Below are 23,363 nucleotides of genomic sequence, written 5' to 3' on the forward strand. Positions count from 1 at the left end.
AACAGTGATCATAGTATCATAAGGTTTAGATTAGCTACGGAAAATGACAGGGAGCAATCCAGAACAAAAATAGTTAATTGGAGGAAAGCCAATTTCAATGGGTTGAGAACAGATCTGTCTCCACCAAGGAAGAAGATGCTGCCATAGTCATAGTGAAAGAGGAGGGAGAGGAGATACTGAATGAGATAAAAATTGATAAAGAGGAAATACTAGAAAGCCTAGCTGTATTTAAAATACGGGAGGGAGTGTACTTACGCGCATTGGCTGTCCGCTGACGTCGGCGGGCACATCTCGGGGGCTCTCCCCTCCCGCCTACTCCAGGCCACGTCGAAAGTGGGATTGGGCAGATCGACGAGAGGAATGTCTGTGGTAATGGAAGGTAGTTGGCGGCAAGTTCTCTAATTTCGGCCCCTGTATTCCTCAACCATGCACTGGGATGGGCACAAATTACACATGGGAGAGTTGGTAAATATATCAGACAATATATCACCACTTCAAAAAAATTCTGCCACAAAATTTGTCTACAAGTTATTAAAAGCACATTACAGCAGAGCAAACGATCAACCTTATATACGAGGTACTCACCATTAAAATATTAGGGAGCTGTGACCAAAAATATTGAGGTTGATGGGCTGTAACTAGTGGGGTGCCACAAAGATCAGTGCTTGGGCCTCAGCTATTTACAATCTATATCAATGATTGTAGTTCGATGACAGAGGATGGGACGACCTTGGTTCTAGCCTGGAGCCGGCGAAGGTTGAACAGGTTCACATTGGTTCTGTAGTTTAGTTCCACTCCAGCGGAGAGCTTGTTGAGAGTGAGATGGAGCATTGCAGCAAGGAAGATCGAGAAGAGGGTTGGTGCGATGACGCAGCCCTGCTTGACCCCGGTCCGGATGTGGATTGGGTCTGTGGTCGATCCGTTGGTCAGGATCACGGCTTGCATGTCGTCGTGGAGCAGGTGGAGGGGCCAATTGGAGTGCAGTAGCACAGAGTGGGAAACTTGAGAGCTTGGTAAGTGGGAGAGTTTGGTGAAGTGGGGGCGGGAGGCGTTGCTTTGCCTTGTTTTTCCTAACTTCTTCTGCAGAGCGGCGGCGTACCTGAGCGGGAGCAGATCGAGGCCTGAGAGTGGGATAAAAGCAACAGCAGACCTGCAACTCCAAGGAATCTAATACGGCCAGTGTGATCTCTTCGACTAGTTTTGATCGCCTGGTTGGGTTGGAGAGGAATTGCATACAGCCAGTGTGATCTGCTGGACCAGTTTCAATTGCCTGGTCTGGTTGGAGAGGAATTTTCCCAGATTTTTTCCCCAGTTGGCCTGGGTTTTTATCTGTTTTTTTGCCTCTCCCAGGAGATCACATGGCTGCGGGGGAGGAGAACTCTGCTGTGTGACATCACAGGTAAGGCAGGTAAGTGATTGGTAGTGATTGTGGGCTGAGTTTTTCTTTTAAGTTAACACATAGCATATAACTAAATTCTAAAAACTAACCTAATCTAAACACTAAACTAATTAATTAAATAAAACAATGGGAAAACAGGAGATGTGTTGCTGCTGCAATATGTGGGAGCTTCTGGACGTTTTGGTCCAGGGTGACTACATCTGCAGTAAGTGTCTGCGGCTTGATGAACTTCAGCTCAGAGTTGAGGAGCTGGAGTCCGAGCTGCAGACATTGAGAGATATCAGGGAGGGAGAAAGTTACTTGGACCTTTTGCTCCAGGAGGCAGCCACACCCTCTAGATTAAATACTTTAGAATTGACACGTGGTCAGGGAGAGGAGGGTGTGACTGTGACTGAAGCAGGCAAGGAGATCCAGGAGGTAGTATTGCAGGAGCCTCAGTCCCTGCACTTGTCGAATAGATTTGAGGTTCTTGCAACCCTTGTGGACAAGTGTGCAGACTGCAGGGTGGACGAGCAGATTGACCAAGGCACCGTGATGCAGAAAGCCATTCAAGTCGGGGGAGTAAAGAGCCAGGTGGTTGTAGTAGGGGACAGTACAGTTAGGGGGATAGATCGGGTTCTCTGCAGCCAAGAGCGTGGGTCCCAAAGGCTGTGGTGCCTACCCGGTGCCAGGGTAAAGGACATCTCCTGGCTGGAGAAGAGCTTGGAGTGGGAGGGGGAGGATCCAGTTGTCGTGGTATACGTAGGTACCAATGACATAGGTAGGACTAAAAAACAGGTTCTGCTGAGAGAGTTTGAACAGCTAGGGACTAAATTGAAAAGCAGAACCACAAAAGGTAGTAATCTCTGCATTGTTACCTGAGCCACGAGCAAACTGGCATAGGGTCAATAGAATCAGGGAGATGAATGCGTGGCTCAGAGGTTGGTGTGGGAGAAGTGGGTTTCGATTCATGGGGCACTGGCACCAATACTCAGGAAAGAGAGCTGTTCCATGGGGACGGACTACACCTGAACTATGCTGGGACCAGAGTTCTAGCGAATCGAATAACTAGGGAGGTAGACAGGGCTTTGAACTAAATGGGGGGTGGGGTCCTAGTGGAGAGAAATCTAAAATGCTAAAGAGAAAAGAAAAGTAAGCAGTGCAGGAAAGTGATTGTGGTAAGGATAACCAGATTATGTCAGGAAGGGACAGAGCACACAAACAAAAGAGTGCACTAACAAATAGGGTCCAGGTAAGAAAAAATAGCGATAAGACAAATAGGGCTATAGTACGAATATATATTAAGATGTCTAATAACGTTAAAAAGACAAATCTAAAAGCATTGTATCTGAATGCACGAAGCATCTGTAATAAGGTAGACGAATTAACAGCGCAAATAGATGTAAACGGATACAATATAGTTGCAATTACTGAGACATGGTTGCAGGGTGACCAGGGTTGGGAACTGAATATCCAAGGATATTCGATATTTAGGAAGGACAGACAAAAAGGAAGAGGGGGTGGTGTGGCATTGTTAGTAAAGGATGAAATCAGAGCAATAGTGAGAAAAGATATTGGCTCAGAAAATCAAGATGTAGAATCAGTCTGGGTGGAGCTACGGAGCACCAAGGGGCAGAAAACATTGGTGGGAGTTGTCTATAGGCCTCCAAACAATAGTGGTAGTGTAGGGGACGGCATCAAGCAGGAAATTAGAGATGCATGTAACAAGAGTACTACAGTAATCGTAGGTGACTTTAATCTACATATAGACTGGCCAAACCAAATTAGTAATAATGCTGTGGCAGATGAATTCCTGGAGTGTGTACGAGATGGTTTTTTAGACCAGCATATTGAGGAGCCTACTAGGGAACAGGCTATCCTAGATTGGGTATTGTGCAATGAGAAGGGGTTAATTAATAGTCTTGTTGTGCGAGGTCCTTTAGGGAAGAGTGACCATAACATGATTGAATTCTTTATTAAGCTGGAAAGTGAAGTAGTCCAATCTGAAACTAGGGTCCTAAATCTAAACAAAGGAAACTACGAAGGTATGAGGAATGAATTGGCTATGATAGATTGGGAAGATTCATTAAAAGTCATGACAGTGAATAGGCAATGGCTAATATTTAAGGAACGAATGCATGAATTGCAACAGTTATACATTCCTTTCTGGCGTAAAAACACAAGAAAAAGTGGCCCAATTATGGCTAACAAAAGAAATGAAGGATAATATTAGGTCCAAAGAGGAGTCATACGAAGTTGCCAAAAAAAGTAGCAAGCCTGAGTTTAGAATTCAGCAAAAAAGGACCAAGAGATTGATTAAGAGGGGAAAAATAGAATATGAGAGTAAATTTGCAAGGAACATAAAAAACAACTGCAAAAGTTTCTACAAGTACGTAAAAAGAAAAAGATTAGTGAAGACAAATGTAGGTCCTTTACAGTCAGAAACGGGAGAATTTATAATGGGGAACAAGGAAATGGCAGAACAATTAAATACTTTGGTTCTGTCTTCACGGAAGAGGACACAAATAACACCCCAGAAATGCTAGTCAATCAAGGGTCTAGTGAGCAAGAGGAATTAAAGGAAATGATTATTAGTAAGAAAATAGTGCTGGAGAAACTAAATGGGACTGAAGGCAGATAAATCCCCAGGGCCTGATGAGCTGCATCCCAGAGTACTAAAAGAGGTAGCCATGGAAATAGTGGACGCAATTCCAAAATTCTATAGATTATGGAACAGTTCCTACAGATTGGAGGTGGCAAATGTAACCCCACTATTTAATAAAGGAGGGAGAGAGAAAACAGGGAACTACAGACCTGACATCAGTAGTAGGGAAAATGCTGGAGTCTATTATAAAGGATGTGATAACGGGACATTTAGAAAATATCAACGGGATTGGACAAAGTCAACATGGATTTATGAAAGGAAAATCATGTTTGACAAACCTACTGTAGTTTTTGGAGGATGTAACTGTTAGAATAGATAAGGGAGAACCAATGGATGTAGAGCATTTGGATTTTTAGAAGGCCATTGATAAAGTCCCACATAAGAGGTTAGTGTGCAAAATGAAAGCACATAGGATTGGGGGTAATGTATTGGCATTGATTGAAAATTGGTTAACTGACAGGAAACAGAGAGTAGGAATAAACAGGTCTTTTTCGGGGTGGCGAGCAGTGACTATTGCAGTACCACAGGGATCAGTGCTGGGGCCCCAGCTATTCACAATATATATATGATTTGGATGAGGGAACCAAATGTAATTTTCCAAGTGGGATTGAGAGTTGTGAGGAAGATGCAAAGACACTGCAAGGCGATTTAGGTAGGTTGATTGAGTGGACAAACACATGGCAGATGCAATATAACGTGGATAAATGTGAAATTATCTACTTTGGTAGGAAAAACATAAAGACAAAGTATTATTAAATAGTGATAGCTTGGAAAATGTTGATGTACAAAGGGACCAGGGTGTCCTTGTACACCGGTCATTGAAAGCAAACATGCAGGTGCAACAAGCAGTTAGAAAGGCAAATGGTATGTTGGCCTTCATTGCAAGAGGATTTGAGTACAGGAGCAAGGATGTCGTCCGACAGTAATGCCATGTGTCAGCTGTGGCCCATCTCTGAGTCAGAAGGTTGTGGATTCAAATCCCACTCCAGCACAAAGAAAATCTAGGCTGACACTCCAATGTAGTGCTGAGGGAGTTGTTGTTGGTGGTGTCATCTGAGACATTACACCGAGGCCCTGTCGGCTCTCCCAAGTGGATGTAAAAGATCCTATGGCACTGTTCCGAAGCAGAGCAGGGGAGTTATCCCTGGCGTTCTAGTCAATATTTATTCCTCAATCAACATAACAAAAAACAGATTATTTGGTCATTATCACATTGCTGTTTGTGGGAGCTTACTGTGTGTGCAAATTGGCTGCTGCGTTTCCTACATTACAACAGTGACTACACTCCAAAAGTACTTCATTGGCTGGAAAGCATTTTGAGACGTCTGGTGGTTGTGAAAGGCGCTATATAAATGCAAGTCTTTTTCTTTCCTGTGAAGGGAAAACAAGCAGTACCTGGACAGTAATGATCAGGCTCAAATGGGCAAGGTGTCCAACAGGTCACTAAGTGACACAGTAAATCCAACGGCTCCAGTCTGACCTTACCCCAAAGTTTAGGTATGGGAACAGCAGGTGGCGTTTCTGCTCTGCTACTAGCAGCTCGACAGGGGTAGGCGAGCAGAAAACCAGTGCCTCAGCAAAGCACCAACAGCACTCTGGCATTCTTTGCTCGGTGATCTTTTGCAAACGTCTCTGCTCAATCCGCACTTTCTTAACATGACACTTGGTCGGTATTAACTTGTTTGCAGGTTTTGTCCCCTCAACATTTTACAACAAAAAAAATGAATTGTAATTTTGCAATTCAAATTTTTCCACCTTGACCACTAGAAACGTCCAGAAGATAGAGACTTAGGATCATCATCATAGGCAGTCCCTCGGAATCGAGGAAGACTTGCTTCCATTCTAAAAGTGAGTTCTCAGGTGACTGTACAGTCCAATACAGAAATTACAGTCTCTGTCACAGGTGGAACAGATAGTCGTTGAGGGAAGGGGTGGGTGGGACTGGTTTGCCGCACGCTCCTTCCGCTGCCTGCGCTTGATTTCTGCATGCTCTCGGCGATGAGACTCGAGGTGCTCAGCAGCCTCCCCGATGCACTTCCTCCACTTAGGGCGGTCTTTGGCTCGGATACTGCTACGATAAAAGGTGCCTTACAATTCAAGTTTGAAGAACTATGTCACCATGAAGGAAAGCCATTGTCTGAGCTACACTGGGAAGGATATTAAAGACCACTTAATTAGCCAGAAGTACAGAACAAAGGAAGCAAGGCAAGCAGGTGGCACAGTATAGCTACTTCAAAACATAAGTGGCAACTAGAATTAAATGGTGCTGTATACGCTGAAGGCTGGTATGTGGAAATATTCCTGTGGAGGAACTGGATCATCCGACTGTAAGAGATTGGATGGAGAAGTCTGTGGGAAAAGATTGGATCATTACCAAAACTAAACACCACGAGATAAATCTCATAGCAACCGCAAGAGCAGTGAACGCAGCGGAGGAATGGATTTGGATAGCAGGTGCACATTAGGGGAAATGTTCTAAACATAGAAACATAGAAAATAGGTGCAGGAGTAGGCCATTCGGCCCTTCGAGCCTGCACCGCCATTCAATAAGATCATGGCCGATCACTCCCTTAGTACCCCTTTCCTGCTTTCTCTCCATATCCCTTGATCCCTTTAGCCATAAGGGTCATATCTAACTCCCTTTTGAATATATCCAATGAACTGGCATCAACAACTCTTTGAGTGAATAAGTTTCTCCTCATCTCAGTCCTAAATGGCCTACCCATTATCCTAAGACGGTGTCACCTGCTTCTGGACTTCCCCAACATCGGGAACATTCTACCCACATCTAACCTGTCCAGTCCTGTCAGAATCTTATACGTTTCTGTGAGATCCCCGGTCATCCTTCTAAACTCCAATGTATAAAGGCCCAGTTGACCCAGTCTCTCCTCATGTCAGTCCAGCCATCCCTGGAATCAGTCTGGTGAACCTTTGCTGCCTCAATAGCAAGAATGTCCTTCCTCAGATTAGGAGATCAAAACGGAACACAATATTCCAGGTGAGGTCTCATGAAGGCCCTGTACAACTGCAGTAAGACCTCCCTGCTCCTATACTCAAATCCCATAGCCATGAAGGCCAACATACCATTTGCCGCCTTCACCACCTGCTGCACCTGCATGTCAACTTTCAATGACTGATGAACCATGACACCCAGGTCTCATTGCACCTCCCCTTTTCCTAATCTGCCGCCATTCAGATAATATTCTGCCTTCGTGTTTTTGCCCCCAAAGTGGATAACCTCACATTTATCCACATTATACTGCATCTGCCATGCATTTGCCCACTCACCTAATCTGTCCAAGTCACCCTGCAGCCTCTTAGCATCCTCCTCACAGTTCACACCGCCACCCAGTTTAGTGTCATCTGCAAACTTGGAGATATTACACTCAATTCCTTCATCCAAATCATTAATGGAAATTGTAAAGAGCTGGGGTCCCAGCACTAAGCCCTGCGGCACCCCACTAGTCACTGCCTGCCATTCTGAAAAGGACCCGTTTATCCCGACTGTCTGCCAACCAGTTCTCTATCCACGTCAGTACATTACCCCAAATACCATGTGCTTTGATTTTGCACACCAATCTCTTGTGTGGGACCTTGTCAAAAGCCTTTTGAAAGTCCAAATACACCACATCCACTGGTTCTCCCTTGTCCACTCTGCTAGTTACATCCTCAAAAAATTCCAGAAGATTCGTCAAGCATGATTTTTCTTTCATAAATCCATGCTGATTTGGACCGATCCTGTCACTGCTTTCCAAATGCGCTGCTATATCATCCCTTAATGATTGATTCCAACATTTTCCCCACTACTGATGTCAGACTAACTGGTCTATAATTACCCGTTTTCTCTCTCCCTCCTTTTTTAAAAAAAAAAGTGCTGTTACATTAGCTCCCCTCCAGTCCATAGGAAGTAATCCAGAGTCAATAGACTATTGAAAAATGATCACCAATGCATCCACTATTTCTAGGGCCACTTCCTTAAGTACTCTGGGATGCAGACTAGCAGGCCCTGGGGATTTATCGGCCTTCAATCCCATCAATTTCCCTAACACAATTTCCCGCCTAATAAGGCTATCCTTCAGTTCCTCCTTCTCACTAGACCCACTGTCCTGGTACATCCGGAAGGTTATTTGTGTTTTCCTTCATGAAGTCAGAACCAAAGTATTTGTTCAATTGGCCTGCCATTTCTTTGTTCCCCATTATAAATTCACCTGAATCCAACTGCAAGGGACCTACGTTTGTCTTCACTCATCTTTTTTTCTTCACATATCTATAGAAGCTTTTGCAGTCAGTTTTTATGTTCCCGGCAAGCTTCCTCTCAATCTATTTTCCCCCTCTTAATTAAACCCTTTGTCCTCCTCTGCTGAATTCTAAATTTCTCCCAGTCCTCAGGTTTGCTGCTTTTTCTGGCCAATTTATATGCCTCTTCCTTGGATTTAATACTATCCTTAATTTCCCTTGTTAGCCACGGTTGAGCCACCTTCCCCGTTTTATTTCTACTCCAGACAGGGATGTACAATTGTTGAAGTTCATCCATGTGATCTTTAAATGTTTGCCATTGCCTATCCACCGTCAATCCTTTAAGTATCATTTGCCAGTCTATTCTAGCCATTTCACGCCTCATACCATCGAAGTTACCTTTCCTTAAGTTCAGGACCCCAGTTTCTGAATTAACTGTCACTCTCCATCTTAATAAAGAATTCCACCATATTATGGTCACTCTTCCCCAAGGGGCCTCGCACAACAAGATTGCTCATTAGTCCCTAAAGGATCATTTTTCAAATTATAAAAGTTTAATTTCTGCCTTATGGCAGAAGTTTGGTGCAACTGTCTTCAGTGCTTTAGGCATGCCATTAATTGTGTTTTTAGGGGTGGGCCTGGGGGAACGTGATGGACAGGACCATTTAACCCATTAAGGCTCTTACCAAACCGGTGTCCAATCCAGTTTATACTTTCTGAAAATCCATCCTCTGGTGGTTGCAGTCAGACAGGCCACTCTTAGCCTTCAGATGTTTGGAGCTGCCTGTTATCAGTTATTTATGCTCGCGCTGTTCAAGTAGCTTTACCTATTGTACCCTGGATCCTTCAATTCTAACACCAGTGACTTTTTGTTCTCAAGTTCACGATTTCTTACAGTAGCAAAAGGTCAGGCACTGGGAGTCTTCCATACAGGGTCCTTAATGCCATTTATTTCTCTTCCGTGAGAGGAAAAGCACATCTGACAAGCAGTATAAAACTTGCGTTGGTGATCCACTCCACAGAGGCTCAAACTCTACAAAGCTCAGTACAGAATCAGAGAAATTTATAGCACAGGAGGCCGCCATTCGGCCCATCGTGTCCGTGCCGGCCAGAAAAACGCTACCCAGCCTAATCCCACTTTCCAGCTCTTGGTCCGTAACCCTGCAGGTTACGGCACATCAAGTGCACATCTAAGTACTTTTTAAATGCAACAAGGGGTTTCTGCCTCTACCACCCTTTTAGGCAGTAAGTGCCAGACCCCCACCACCCTCTGGGTGGAAGAAGTTTTCCTCAACTCCCCTCTAATCCTGTTAGAATTACTTTACTCCAAGCCCCCCGGGTTATTGACCTCTCTGCTAAGGGGAACAGGCTCTTTTTATCAAGAAGTTGAGTTTCAGTAGGTGCCTTTGTAAGTGACAAAGCCCATTCATGAAGTGCTTTAGGAATGCAGTTTGAGGGGGGTTATTGGAGGTGTCAAAATTTGTCTGATTATGCTCCTGTGAAGCTCCTTGGGATGTCACACTACTTTAAAGGCGCTATATAAATGCAAGTAGTTTCTGTGATTGCCACTCATTTGGTACACATCTTATCCTTCAGAAATTCACAATTGAACCACTTTGTGACTATCAAAGAAACATGTTGATTCACAAAGAATATCTTCCAGCAGGCTACAGAACATGTGTACGTTGCATATTTGGAAGTTTAGCATGTGTTGAAGCAGTTGACCACTTTCCCACCAGATCAGCCTGATATATCAGCGTTTCAAACTATGTCTAACAGTCTGAAAACCTACAAGACCTCCCATGGTGATCCAAGTGAAGCTGCCTCCATGAAGTCCCTGTGGAGTCTACTGGATGGATTGACAGAATCACAAGCTCCGAGTACGTATTGCAAACAATTCTAGATAGCTTCACACGCATACAACTCCTGCAATGCAACTGCAGGCTACTGGCCGCCTGCATGTGCACAACACTGCACCGTCCCCCGTGTGCACAACACTGCACCGTCCCCCCGTGTGCACAACACTGCACCGTCCCCCCGTGTGCACAACACTGCACCGCCCCCCCCGTGTGCACAACACTGCACCGCCCCCCCCGTGTGCACAACACTGCACCGCCCCCCCCGTGTGCACAACACTGCACCGCCCCCCCCGTGTGCACAACACTGCACCGCCCCCCCCCGTGTGCACAGCACTGCACCGCCCCCCCCCCGTGTGCACAACACTGCACCGCCCCCCCCGTGTGCACAACACTGCACCGTCCCCCGTGTTATGTCTTGGATAAAGAGTCAGACTAGATACTGCAAGCTCAAAGTAAGTGTGACCATAGTCCTTTATTACAGATTGCAGAGTGCCTCTCCAGCCTGTGAGACCTCCTTATATACAGGTGCTCCCAAGGGATTGTGGGATCCCTTGGGACACCAGGGGATGAGCCATAAGTGGTTAGACATGGTAATTACAGGTTTACATATTGAATACTGTACCCCAATCTAACTAGAAAATAGTTTGGCATGTTTGATTAGCATCATTTTCAGTCATTTGAAACCGGGTTACTCTCGACGATGCCCGGCGAGCAGGTGAGCGAGACATCAAACCCCACCCCCCTCCTGTGGCGGGCCTTTATCCCTCCAGCAGTGATCGGGCCTCTCCTCGTCAACGGCTGGGCCTCTTTCCCCACTGGTGACCTGGCCTCTTCTACTGGTGAGCATCATATGACTCTCCCACCCTCCCACTCCTTGCTGACCTCCCACTCGGAACTCCAGCAGACAACTGACCTTCCTAATGCCTGTCCTCAACCAAGCCTCAGGCCACCTACCATCAAGGCACTACTCGGTGCCGAGCTTGCGACCAACATCTCGCCATAGGCAATTAGGCTCATGCAGCAGTGCCTGGTCTCCAGTTGTCTTGGACCCCCTTGCCACTCGACCAAGACCTTGCTCAGCTAAGCCCGTGTGGTGGCCAGTGTGAAACAGCCACCCCACGTTAAAAGAACTCACGCACAGGCATCTTCCATTCGGTTAACGTGAAGTTCGGGACCTGGAACGTCAGGACCCTCATGGACAACTCCAACAGCGACAGGCCCGAACGCCGCACCGCCATAGTTGCCCGGGAACTTAGACACTTTGACATCACCGCCCCAAGAGAGATCCGGCGGGCAGGGAAAAGCCAGTTCAAGGAACAAGGTGAAGGTTACAAGTTCTTCTGGAAAGGGAAACCAGAGGAAGAATGCTGCCTTCACGGAGTCAGCTTCGCCATCAAAAATGAGCTGGTTGACCGCCTCAAAGACTTAACGAACGCCTCATGACTCTTCGACTCACCTTATCCCAGAATCAATGCGCCAGTCATCAGTGCATATGCCCCAACACTCGATGCAACGGGAGAGACCAAAGAGGGTTTTTATTCCAACCTTGAAACATCCCTGTCCCGCGTCCCTGCGGGTGACAAACTGATCCTCCAAGGTGACTTCAACTCCAGGGTCGGCAAAGACACAGCCCTCTGGGGATGCGTGATTGGCAGAGAGGGGGTAGGGAAAGCCAACTCCAGCGGTACCCTACTCCTGACAAAATGACGAGAACATGAACTCATCACCAACACTATACCGCCAGTGGGACAAATAAAAGGCATCGTGTCACCACCCTCACTCCAAACACTGGCACCTGCTCAACTATGTCATCGTCCGAACCAGGGATCACAAGGATGTGCGCATCACCCACGCCATGATAGGAGCTGACAACTGCTGGATGGACCACCACCTAATCCGATCCATTATCGATATTAACATAGCCCCAAAGCGGAGGAGACATCAGATAGTGCCGCAAAAATGTCAATACCAGGACACTTAAAGACCCAGCTGATAGCCCTATACAGCCAGCACCTCACAGCTAACTTGGCGTGCCTTGATGACCCCGAGATGCAGAACGCCCACAGCACTTGGTCTGCCCTCCATAACCTGTGCCTACGAAGAGACACTTGGTCACTCAACCAGAAAACACCAGGATTGGTTTGATGAGAATGATAAGATACAAGAATGAATAGATCACAAGTGCAGAGCATTTCTGAGCCTCAAGTAACAATCCAACTCGGGAGCAGCAAAGCAATATTACAGGCAGCTCAAGGCTAAGGTCCAACAAAAAACTCGGGACCTAAAAAAACAGGTGGCGAATGGAGAAAGCACAGGAGATACAATAACTGGCCGACAGCCATAATGTGCGAGGATTCTTCATCGCAGTCAAGACTACCTACGGTCCAAACTCCCAAGGCCCCACCCCACTGCTGACCATGAACGGGTAAACACTCAGCAAGGATACCGAGGCAGTCAGGGCCCACTGGAAGGAGCGCTTCGAAGACCTCCTCAAATCGAGACTGCCTTTTACTCGAGCTTTCTCGACTCCATCCCGCAGCATGCTACTCGCCACCAGCTCAGTGAAACCCCCAACGTTGCACGAGGTAGGAAAAGCCATAAGACAGCTCAAGACAACAAGGCTGCGGGATCAGATGGAATCCCTGCTGATGCGCTAAAGTATGGTGGAGAGGCGCTGTTGGCACGGATACCTGACTTCACCTTTCTTATCTGGAGGGATGAGAGCATGACAGGAGATCTCAGAGATGTAGTGATCATGACCATCTTTAAAAAAAAAAGACAAGTCCGACTGCGACAACTACAGAGGAATCTCCCTGTATCAACCACTTGGAAAGTCGGCGCTAGAGTCCTCCTCAACCGTCTTCTCCCTGTGGCTGAGGAATGCTTCCCGGAGTCACAGTGCGGATTCCGTCCCCTATAGGGCACAATGGACATGATCTTTGCAGCACAACAGCTGCAGGAAAAATGCAGGGAGCAGCGCCAGCCCTTAAAGGCTTTTGACACTGTCAACCGCGAGGGTCTATGGAGCTTCCTCCTCCATTTCGGATGCCCCCAAAAGTTCGTCAACATCCTTCGTCTGCTCCATGACGACATGCAGGCCGTGATCCTTACCAATGGATCCATTACAGACTCAATCCACATCCGGACCGGGGTCAAACAGGGCTGAGTCATCACTCCAACCCTCCTCAAACTTCCTCGCTGCCATGCTCCACCTCACAGTCAACAAGCTCCCCGCTGGAGTGGAACTAAACTACAGAACCAGTGGGAAGCTGTTTAACCTTCACCACCTCCAGGCCAGGTCCTAAACCACTCCAACCTCTGTCGTCGAGCTACAGTACGCGGACAATGCCTGCGTCTGCGCACAGAGGCTGAACTCCAGGATATAGTCGATGTTTTTCCTGAGGCATACGAAAGCATGGGCCTTACGCTAAACATCCATAAGGCAAAAGGTCCTCCACCAGCCTGTCCTCACCGCACAGCACTGCCCCCCAGTCATCAAGATCCACAGCGCGGCCCTGGACAACGTGGACCATTTCCCATAGCTCGGGAGCCTCTTAACAAGGGCAGACATTGATGAGATTCAACATCATCTCCAGTGCGCTAGTGCAGCCTTCGGCCGCCTGGGGAGAAAAGAGTGCTTTGAGGCCTGGTCTTCAATCTACCATCAAACTCATGGTCTACAGGGCTGTAGTAATAACCGCCCTCCTGTATGGCTCAGAGACATGGACCATGTACAGTAGACACCTCAAGGTCGCTGGAGAAATATCAACGATGCCTCCACAAGATCCTACAAATCCCCTGGGAGGACAGACGCACCAACATTAGCGTCCTCGTCCAGGCTAACATCCCCAGCATTGAAGCACTGACCACACTCGATCAGCTCCGCTGGGATGGCCACGTTATCCGCATGCCAGACACGAGACTCCCAAAGCAAGCACTCTACTCGAAACTCCTTCATGGCAAACAAGCCAAAGGTGGACAGAGAAAACGTTAAGGATACCCTCAAAGCCTCCCTGATAAAGTGCAACATCCCCACCAACACCTGGGAGTCCCTGGCCAAAGACCGCCCTAAGTGGAGGAAGTGCATCCGGGCGCTGAGCACCTGGAGTCTCATCGCCGAGAGCATGCAGAAATCAAGCGCAGGCAGCGGAAAGAGCGTGCGGCAAACCAGGCTCCCTGCCCACCCTTTCCTTCAACATCTGTCTATCCCACCTGTGATAGAGACTGTGGTTCTCGTGTCGGACTGTTCAGCCACCTAAGGATTCATTCTAAGAGTGGAAGCAAGTGTTCCTCGATCCCGAGGGACTGCCTATGATGATGGTGACGATGTGTACAACACTGCACCTTACAGCAGTTCTGTGTTTGGTAAAAAGACAGATTGGAAACAAGATAAAGGTAGAGCAAATAAAGCTTTCAAAGTCAGTTTGTTGGATACATGTAAATACTAAACAATCTGCTGCAAAAGGCTGCTAAATGTTAAATAATTGTATATCCCCAAACTCAAATGAGATTTTTCACCTAGTCTCCCAGTAACCCCCTTTCCACGATGCACAATAATGCTGCCCTTGTGAAAGAATTGGACATTTATATATTGCAGGTTGTGCAAGAACTACCAGAGGTGGGTTAATTTGATCAACATCTGTACTGGATTTCAATGGGACTGCTGGCAACGACCCCAGCTATGACTCTCCTTCAGAGAGTTGTGTCCAATGCAGGTGTCAAATGGGTGTTTTTTTGTCAATGGGGAGCTATTGAAAGGCCAACAGTGAAGCTTGACTGAGCAACTTGAAATTAGGCTAACATTCAAGGAGTAGGGATTTTATAGAGCAAACCCATGTTTGTGATGGTACAGTGTTATCTTTGCAGTGGAATGAGAGAATTTATAACTAGACAGGTCAAAAGCACATTGTTCACAACAATTGTAAAGATCAGAATCTGGTTTGGAAAACATTTATTAAATTCTCAATTTCCATGCAAGCCACTGTAAAGTTGTGGCCCTGAACACTGCAGGCTCAGGAGATGAGAGGATTATGTAATACACAGCACTAGTTCAATGTTAGCACTTTTGCTTGAGTCAGACATTTATAGGTTTGAGACTAGAGCACAAAATCTAGGTTGACTCCAGTGCAGTACTGAGGGAATTACCATCTTTCATGTTGAGACATTCAACTGAGGTCCCACTTGCCCTCTTGGGTGGAGGTAAAGAATCCCACTATTCGAAGAGCAGGGAAGTTCTCCCCAGAATCTAGGACAATATTTATCCCTCAACCAACATTACCATTTGTGGGAGCTTGCTGTGCGCAAATTGACTGCCGTGTTTCCTACATTACAACAGTGACTCAACTTCAAAAGTAAAGCACTTTGGGACGTCCCGAGTTCATGAAAAGTGCACATTCTTTCTTACTTTCACAGCCGGTCTTCCTGTAAATCAGCTATATTGAGGGATCCTCAATACTGGGTGTATGCAGAGCCATCCATGACAGCTTGGCCAGTGACATCATGTTGTGTGATGATGCTACCATAACAATGATGGCATTAAGATAGCATCAGGAAAATACACTCCTGCAGTTCACTGGTCTCAGTAACACCAACTGCAGCAGTCAATCCAGTGAAAGCACAGATCACCTTCGCCCCTCCAGGAGATTTGCATGGATGAGGCCACTGGCTGGAGGAGACCCTTTGCTACGAAAACTGAGATGAAAAGCAACAGTAATGTGACTACTTCATTTTGCCTAGTTGGACACATCTGCATTTGCTCGTGTTCCAAATCTTACCATATTCTCAATTTCCTTTTCTAAGACCACATCTTGGTAACCAATTCTCTGAACTTGTAAGGTGTGTCTACCTTGCCTCCGTCTAACAGCAGAGAGAGTTTGGACCCGTAGTGGAACAGACAACTCGAGACAAAACACTTCAAGGTAATTTTTCTTTACTGAAAATCAATCTATGATTACAAGCAAGTACAAGCGTACGTACGTACTAACACCAGTGAGCGACCAGTTCGGCAGTGACTAGTCGGCCCTGCTTCCTGTGTAACCGATCAAGTCACCCAACTCACTGCAGCAGCTCCAAACATTTTTCTAACAGTGTCCTTTATACAAAACTTGGGCAGGCCTCCCAATGCAAACATGTCTCAGACTACGTTGACTATTTTAAAATTATTGATATCTCTTCTGTCTCAGACCACATTGGCTATTGTTCAATGTTACAACAGCTTAAAAGGTTTGTTTTGCAGAACTCCAGGTTATGCAGATTGTCCCAACCATAGATTTGTAAACCACAGCAGTTCTATCTTTACAGCATTTGCCCAGCAACACTGCTTCTAAGCCTCTCAAAGCATGCTGGTACATCAAATTCAGTCAAGTTATAACAAACAGCAAACTTCTTATAAACTTTTGAAAGTTTTTAATATTGAGAGTTGGGTTTGTAATGCAAGATACCCTCTATGTAGGGGTTAGGATTTGGTTTAATCTCATGATTGCGGTTTTTGCTTTCTTTTTACTTGTACATGGCTACAAATAATGAAATGTTAAAGTTGTTCATTCCCAGGAAGCTTAAGGGTACAATTTAGCTTCAGCTGAAAGTGCAGGATGAGAGATTCATGTCTGTGGACCTTTTGCTGCCACATTGTGAAGAGACAGCCAAGGCAGTCTGGAGAAGGGAATGGGACAATGGGACTCAGGATGATTAGTTACAGGCCAGATGATAAACATCTCGAAGATTGTAAGAATTCTCATTTCTGGGGCTTTGTTCACAACACTGGTTATGCCATAACGAATCAGCAAGAACAGAATGTATGACTAAAGATCTATAAAGATATTGGGCTTGCCTTAATTTGTAGAGTCAGGAGCAAAAGGATCACCGAAGGTTACATCTCTACCCAGAGAAGAATGGGGTAATTGCGTTTATTTCTTTGTATGGCGACTGCTTAAAGACATTGCATGTGTCTAGACTTGCTCAAACACAACAGGATTGCGTTGCAACCATATTTTGATGATCAGATTTGAATTGTCTTACAGTAAGCAGTATATCAGAACCAGGCATTTATCACGTGCACATATTTTACAAAATTGCCTGAATCACCAGTTGTCTGTATGGAAGTGAATGTGGTTTAATCCATCCACTGTTTACTAGCTAAAAGCTGCAACACAAGCACTTTCTGTTAGAATCATGCAGAACATCTTATGTTAACTGTGCAAATTCAAACAGTAACATTTCTTGCTGAAGTTTCTGCATTCTCCGTCTGCCAGTCAAGGAAAGCAAGGCACACTTTAGGGGGAACAATGAGCTAAGCATGCTTTATGCTAGCAAGGCAAAAACAAGAATAAGCTTATGTGGCAATTATCAGGTGCAAAGGGCAGTCTGCAATAGCTGTAACTGCAAGATTGGTTTTTCAGGACAGAGATCCTGAGTTTATGATACAAGTTTCTGTTATTCAGATTGAGGGTCCTAAGTTCCTGTCCTTCAGAACAAAGGTCCCAAGTTTATGATGCAAGTTCCGCTAGCGGAAGAATGCAGCTGCCCATACCAAAGTAAGGTACTGGAACTGTCAGCAAGTTAAAATGAACAAACTGTAACTAGGCAAAAATTGTCACGCGGTAGAAGAGTGACCAATGGTAAGGTAAATCACGTGTGCCGGAATGACTTTGCTAAGATCTGATTCTGTATAAAGCAGCAGCTCCAAATGTGTTCGGAGAGAACGGTTGGGAAAGCACCCAGTTGAGGAACTGGTGTAAACTGTGTCTCCCTTGATCAAGCAAATTAAACAATTCTTTTCTCGAAAACAGACCTGTATCGAGTGTCTTTGTCATAACCAAGGCCGCCTGCTATCACAACCCACCTTATGGGCAGACTCCACTGAGCTCCAAAGTTATCAGAAGGGTGATTCCCTGCTTATGGTTAAAAATAAACTGGATTACCTTGTGGTATGCATTCCTCTACAACTTAAAGACGATAGGTTAAGTTTGTTTCATTCCCACCCTACTGCAGGACATTATTCTGTCCCTACCACAACACAGAAATTAAATCACCTGTTGGTAGCCTGGATTGGAAAATTGTCAAAGAATATGTTAATAGATGATTACCATGTTTACAGACAAACCCTTCTGCCTGCTCTAAAATCGAGCTCGACTCAGATCGCAACCCCCTCCTGAAGGTCCATGGAGACACCTACAAATTGATTTTATTGGACCTTTTAATAAATCCCAGGGTAATTATGAACACGCTCTGGTAGTAATTGGTCAGTTCACAAAATGGATCGAAGCCTTTCCAACTAAGGATAATATCCTTTTGAGTGAGGTGTTCTGTAAGTGAGGAATACCAATACAGGTAGATAGTGATCAGGGTCCACATTTTACTGGAGCAGATTTTACTATTCTGCAGGACATGCTCCAAATAAGGCACAAGTTACATATTGCACATCAACAATCAGGAATTGTAGAAAGTGGTAATCGGACATTGAAAACAATGTTACGTAAATTAGGTACAGAACACCCCGCTCAATGGGCTAATATGATGCCTTTATGTTAGACACTGATAGACCACGTGGACACAGTAAACAGACTGGTTGCCCAGAACATTGGAAAATCACAAAACCAAATTAAACGCAACTTTGACAAAAAAGCATTACACACATCGGGCCTGCAACCAACTTACACTTTGATGGAACCAAGCCACGCGATAGCACAAACCCCATTATAGGGCTCAATTTTCCCCAATGCATTCGCTCTCTGAACTGGATTGCCTTCCTCAGTCTGAGAGAGAGAACCAGACAGCCTTCGGGCAGGGTTGGAGGTAGGTTGCTGCTATGTGTTTTTCAATTCTTTCACTGTGTCCGGGCATCTGCTGCGCTGCTTTCCGTACCTGCGCCGATTTCCTTAACTCTCGGGAAGGTTTTTCAGGACAGGCCACATACTCCAGTTCTGATTAGGCCAGTGTAACTCTCAGCTGGCCAAACTTCCCTAAATGGCTAGAAGTGGCATAGGTAGCTGGTTACACCCCCTTTGGCTGAAAAAAAAAAACTGACTTAAAAAATTTGTAACTGCAAAAACGCTAGTGCAAATTGATTGGGGAAACTGGGGATTTTTTTTAAAGTTAGGCCAGAAAAAGCAGCCTGCTCAAAAAAACTGCGCAAATACTGGAGAAAACTGAGCCCATGGTGATGTCAATCAACCGTCTGCAGTCAGAGTATTGAAAACACACACACACTCACACAGCTATCGTTTTGCCTCCTGTACCAAACATACAAAATGTACAAACTACCATTGGGAACTGTGGCAAGAATATTCCTGGTCATTTTCAGTCTGATCAACAAGTTTGAGACAATTCCAAAGGCTAAACAGCATCCATTACTTCAGTTTTCACAGAGCGAGAGTAATCTGGCACAGGAAAGGGCGGCTGGAATGTCCAATCGGTTTGAGTTTCCCGAGACGCAAGCAGCTTTTTATTCTCTCCAATAGCCACCTGAATACCTGGAAAGACACAGATGGAAAAGAATATCACAAGGGCTCAAAAAGTCTGACAGTGGGACGTTACAATTTCAATTTGAGAATTTACACTCGTCCCTTAGACGATGAACTGGCTCATTTAAAGGTGTGGCTCAGTGAGTAGCACGCTTGCCTCAGTCTCGATTGTGGGTTCAAATCCCACTTTAGAACACAATCCATACCGACACTGCAGTGCAGTGCTGAGGGGGTGCTGCACTGTCGGGGTGCCGTCTTTCAGCTCTCTCTCAGGTGAACGTAAAAGATCCCACTGCCTTACTCAAAGAGCAGGGGAGTTCTCTCAGTGGGCCAACCAGACCAAACTTACAAAAACAGGTTTGAAGCATAATCCTATTCAACAACCAGGAACAACTGCACTCGGTAATATTTCATTAATGACCCAAAATATGATTTTATGTAAAAATAAAAAATTAACTTCATTTGTGGTTGTCCTTCATAAATGCAACTACAATCATTGGTCGATGTTAAATACGAGCAAGAGCCAGCGTAAAATGGGCACTCAATATTAAACAATGAAAGCTGGATTTGTTTCTGGTTGTGGCGGAGATCACCTCTTACAGGTGGTCAGTACTGCAGGGAATTCAAGGCCAGAGCGATCGGGACTAGTTTTAATCGCCTAGATGGGTCAGACAAGAATTTCCTGCATATTTTATCTCCCCCAAATTGGCCTGAGTTTTTTTTTTTAAATCTGTTTTTTTGCCTCTCCTAGGAGATCCCATGGTTTGGGGTGGGGTGGAGTGTATATGTTGTGATACACAAGGTATCGCAATTGTGGGGGGCAGGGTCGATGGACCAGAGGGTCTTTACTTGTCCATATGTCCCAACCTACATTGGAGATATTTTATGGTTAGTACCAGACAGCACACAGGTGACGAGGTCAGACCACCATCAAGCTGCATCACAAGAACTACATGGATACATGTCCAAAACCCCGAACCATTAGTACTCAGCAAAGTTCTGAGCTTCATCCCCTTATGTCCCCAACTCAATGAATTTCGAGCTCTGCATGATGTGGAGCTCTTTATCCACCACCTTCGCGCTCACTTCTTCAGCCAGGAGTCTTCCCCTGCTCTCCCCTCCCACCCACCTCTGGAACAGCTGACCCTTTCTCATGCTTTCAGAACTCTCGCTCTACTTGGACCCCTCCCTCTGGCCTATTACCGTCTCTAGATCTTTTCATTACAAACTGCCTACGGGACATCGGCCTTCTCAATTTCCCTGCTCCTCTCACTCACTCCAACCTACCTCCCTCCCTCTGAACTTGCAGCACTCCGCTCGCTCAGATCCAACCCCAACCTTGTCATCAAACCTGCTGACAAGGGTGGCACTGCTGTTGTTTGGCAAACCAACCTCTACCTTGCAGAGGCTGATCGGCAGCTCTCTGACACCTCCTCCTGAACCATGACCCCCACTACCGAACATCAAGCCATCAGTTCCCAGACCGTCACTGACCTCATCTCCTCTGGAGATCTTCCCTCCACACCAACCTCAGTTCCCCAACCCCTCACAGCCCGTTTCTACCTCCTTTCTAAGATCCACAAACAGGACTGCCCTGTTAGACCCATCATTTCAGCCTGTTCTTGCCCCACAGAACTGATTTCTTCCTATTTTGAATATTTTTTCTCCCACTGTCCACTCGCTTCCCACCTACATCCACGACTCCTCCAAAACCCTCCGTCACTTTAACAGTTTCCAGTTTCCCAGCCCCAACCGTCTCCTTTTCACCATGGACGTCCAATCCCTTGACCACTCGAACCTGCTCCGCCATTTAATACGATCATGGCCAATCTGATCATGGACTCAGGTCCACTTCACTGCCCGCTCCTCATAACCCTTTACATAAGTGTTGCTATGGGAACCGGCATGGGTCCTACCTATGTCTGCCTTTTCGTGGGATATGTGGAACATTCTTTGTTCCAGGCCTACTCGGGTCCCCTCCCTCACCTCTTTGTCCGGTACATTGATGACTGTATCGGTGTCGTTTCCTGCTCTCACCCTGAACTTGAAAATTTCAGTCACTTTGCATCCAATTTCCACCCTTCCCTCACCTGCACATGGTCCATCTCCAACTCTTCCCTTCCCTTCCTCGACTTCTCCGTCTCCATCTCTGGGGATAGGCTGTAGACCAGTATCCACTATAAGCCCACTGACTCCCACAGCTACCTGGACTACACTTCCACCCACCCTGCATCCTGTAAGGACTCCATTCCATTCTCCCAGTTTCTCCGTCTGATCTGCTCTGACGACGCCACCTTTCACACTAGTGCCTCTGACAGGTCTTCCTTTTTCCTCAACCGAGGATTCCCCTCGACCATGATCGACAGGGCCCTCGACCATGTCCGTTCCATTTCACACACTTCTGCTCTCACCCCTTCCCCTCCCACTCAGAATCATGACAGGATTCCCCTTGTTCTCACCTTTCACCCCACCAGCCTCCGCGTTCAACGAATCATCCTCCGCCATTTCCACCACCTCCAGCGTGATCCCACCACCAATCACATCTTCCCCTCCCCTCTCAGCATTCCGAAGGGACCGCTCCCTCTGCGACACCCTGGCCCATTTCGCAGTCACCCCAAGCACCCCCTCCCCTTCCCACGGCACCTTCCCGTGCAGGCGCAGGAGATGCAACACCTGCCCTTTTACCTCCTCCCTTCCCACCGTCCAGGGCCCCGAGTGAAACAGTGATTTACTGGATGTACTTGCAATTTAGTATACTGTATTCACTGCTCACGATGTGATGATCTCTACATTGGGGAGACCAAATGCAGATTGGGTGACTCTTTTGCTGAACATCTCCATTTAGTCCACAAGTGTTTGGCAGAAAGAATACTGGCTACATCCACTCATAACTCACCGACTGTTGTGTGACCCCGAGCTTCCGGTCGCCTGTCACTTTAATTCCCCTCTCCACTCCCACTCTGACCTCTCCGTCCTTGATCTCCTGCACTGTTCCAATGAAGCTCAACGCAAGCTCAAGGAACAGCACCTCATCTTTCGTTTGCGCACTTTACAGCCTTCTGGTCTCAACATCGAGTTCAACAATTTCAGACCATTCCAGATTAACCTTTTTCTAACTTCCACCATTACCATTTCAAGTTGGCCCATCATCCCTTTTGTCTCTCTAATCTCTCCTGCCTTTCACCCAATCACAGACCTTCCCTTTTGTTCTTTCCACCCCTCCCCCTTTGGGCTTTTTTCGAACATTCGCCAGTTCTGACGAAGGGGCATGACCCGAAACATTAACTCTGTTTCTCTCTCCACAGATGCTGCCTGACCCGCTGAGATGTCCAGCATGTTCTGTTTTTATTTCAGATTCCAGCATCCGCAGTATTTTGCTTGTGTCCAAAATCCCAACCATACATTTCTCAGTCAGATCAAAACTACAATCTGGGACACTTGTGTACCCTCAACGCAGGAAAAGGACATCCAAACACTCCCTAGTCATCCTGACTCTTCTCAGGCAGTCCCCCGGAGTCGAGGATGACTTGCGTCCACACTAGCATGAGTTCTAAGGTGACTGATGAGTCCAATGCGGGATCTACAGTCTCTGTCACAGGTGGGGCAGACGGTGGTTGGAGGGACGGCTGGGTGGGTGGGTGGGGGGCTTGGGTTGCGGTGCGCTCCTTCTGTTGTTTTGAGTTTAGCTTCCGCGTGCTCCCGAAGAGACTCGAGGTGTTCGGCGCCTTCTCGGATGCTTCTCCTCACTTTGAGCGGTCTTGGGC

General features: G+C 46.4%; 1 protein-coding gene across 3 annotated transcripts in view; it reads right to left on the minus strand.

Moving 5' to 3' along the window:
- Positions 1-16,093: 16,093 nt before the first annotated feature.
- LOC139226524 (uncharacterized) overlaps positions 16,094-23,363 on the minus strand; it is a 35,916-nt gene continuing 28,646 nt past the window's right edge. For all 3 annotated transcript variants that reach the window (XM_070857357.1, XM_070857358.1, XM_070857356.1), the window contains one exon: positions 16,094-19,608. In XM_070857357.1, the coding sequence (XP_070713458.1) occupies positions 19,472-19,608 (137 nt within the window). In that variant the 3' untranslated portion in view covers positions 16,094-19,471. The remainder of the gene's footprint in view (positions 19,609-23,363) is intronic.

This window comes from Pristiophorus japonicus, chromosome 16 (genome assembly GCF_044704955.1).
Source record: "Pristiophorus japonicus isolate sPriJap1 chromosome 16, sPriJap1.hap1, whole genome shotgun sequence".
NCBI lineage: Eukaryota > Metazoa > Chordata > Chondrichthyes > Pristiophoridae > Pristiophorus > Pristiophorus japonicus.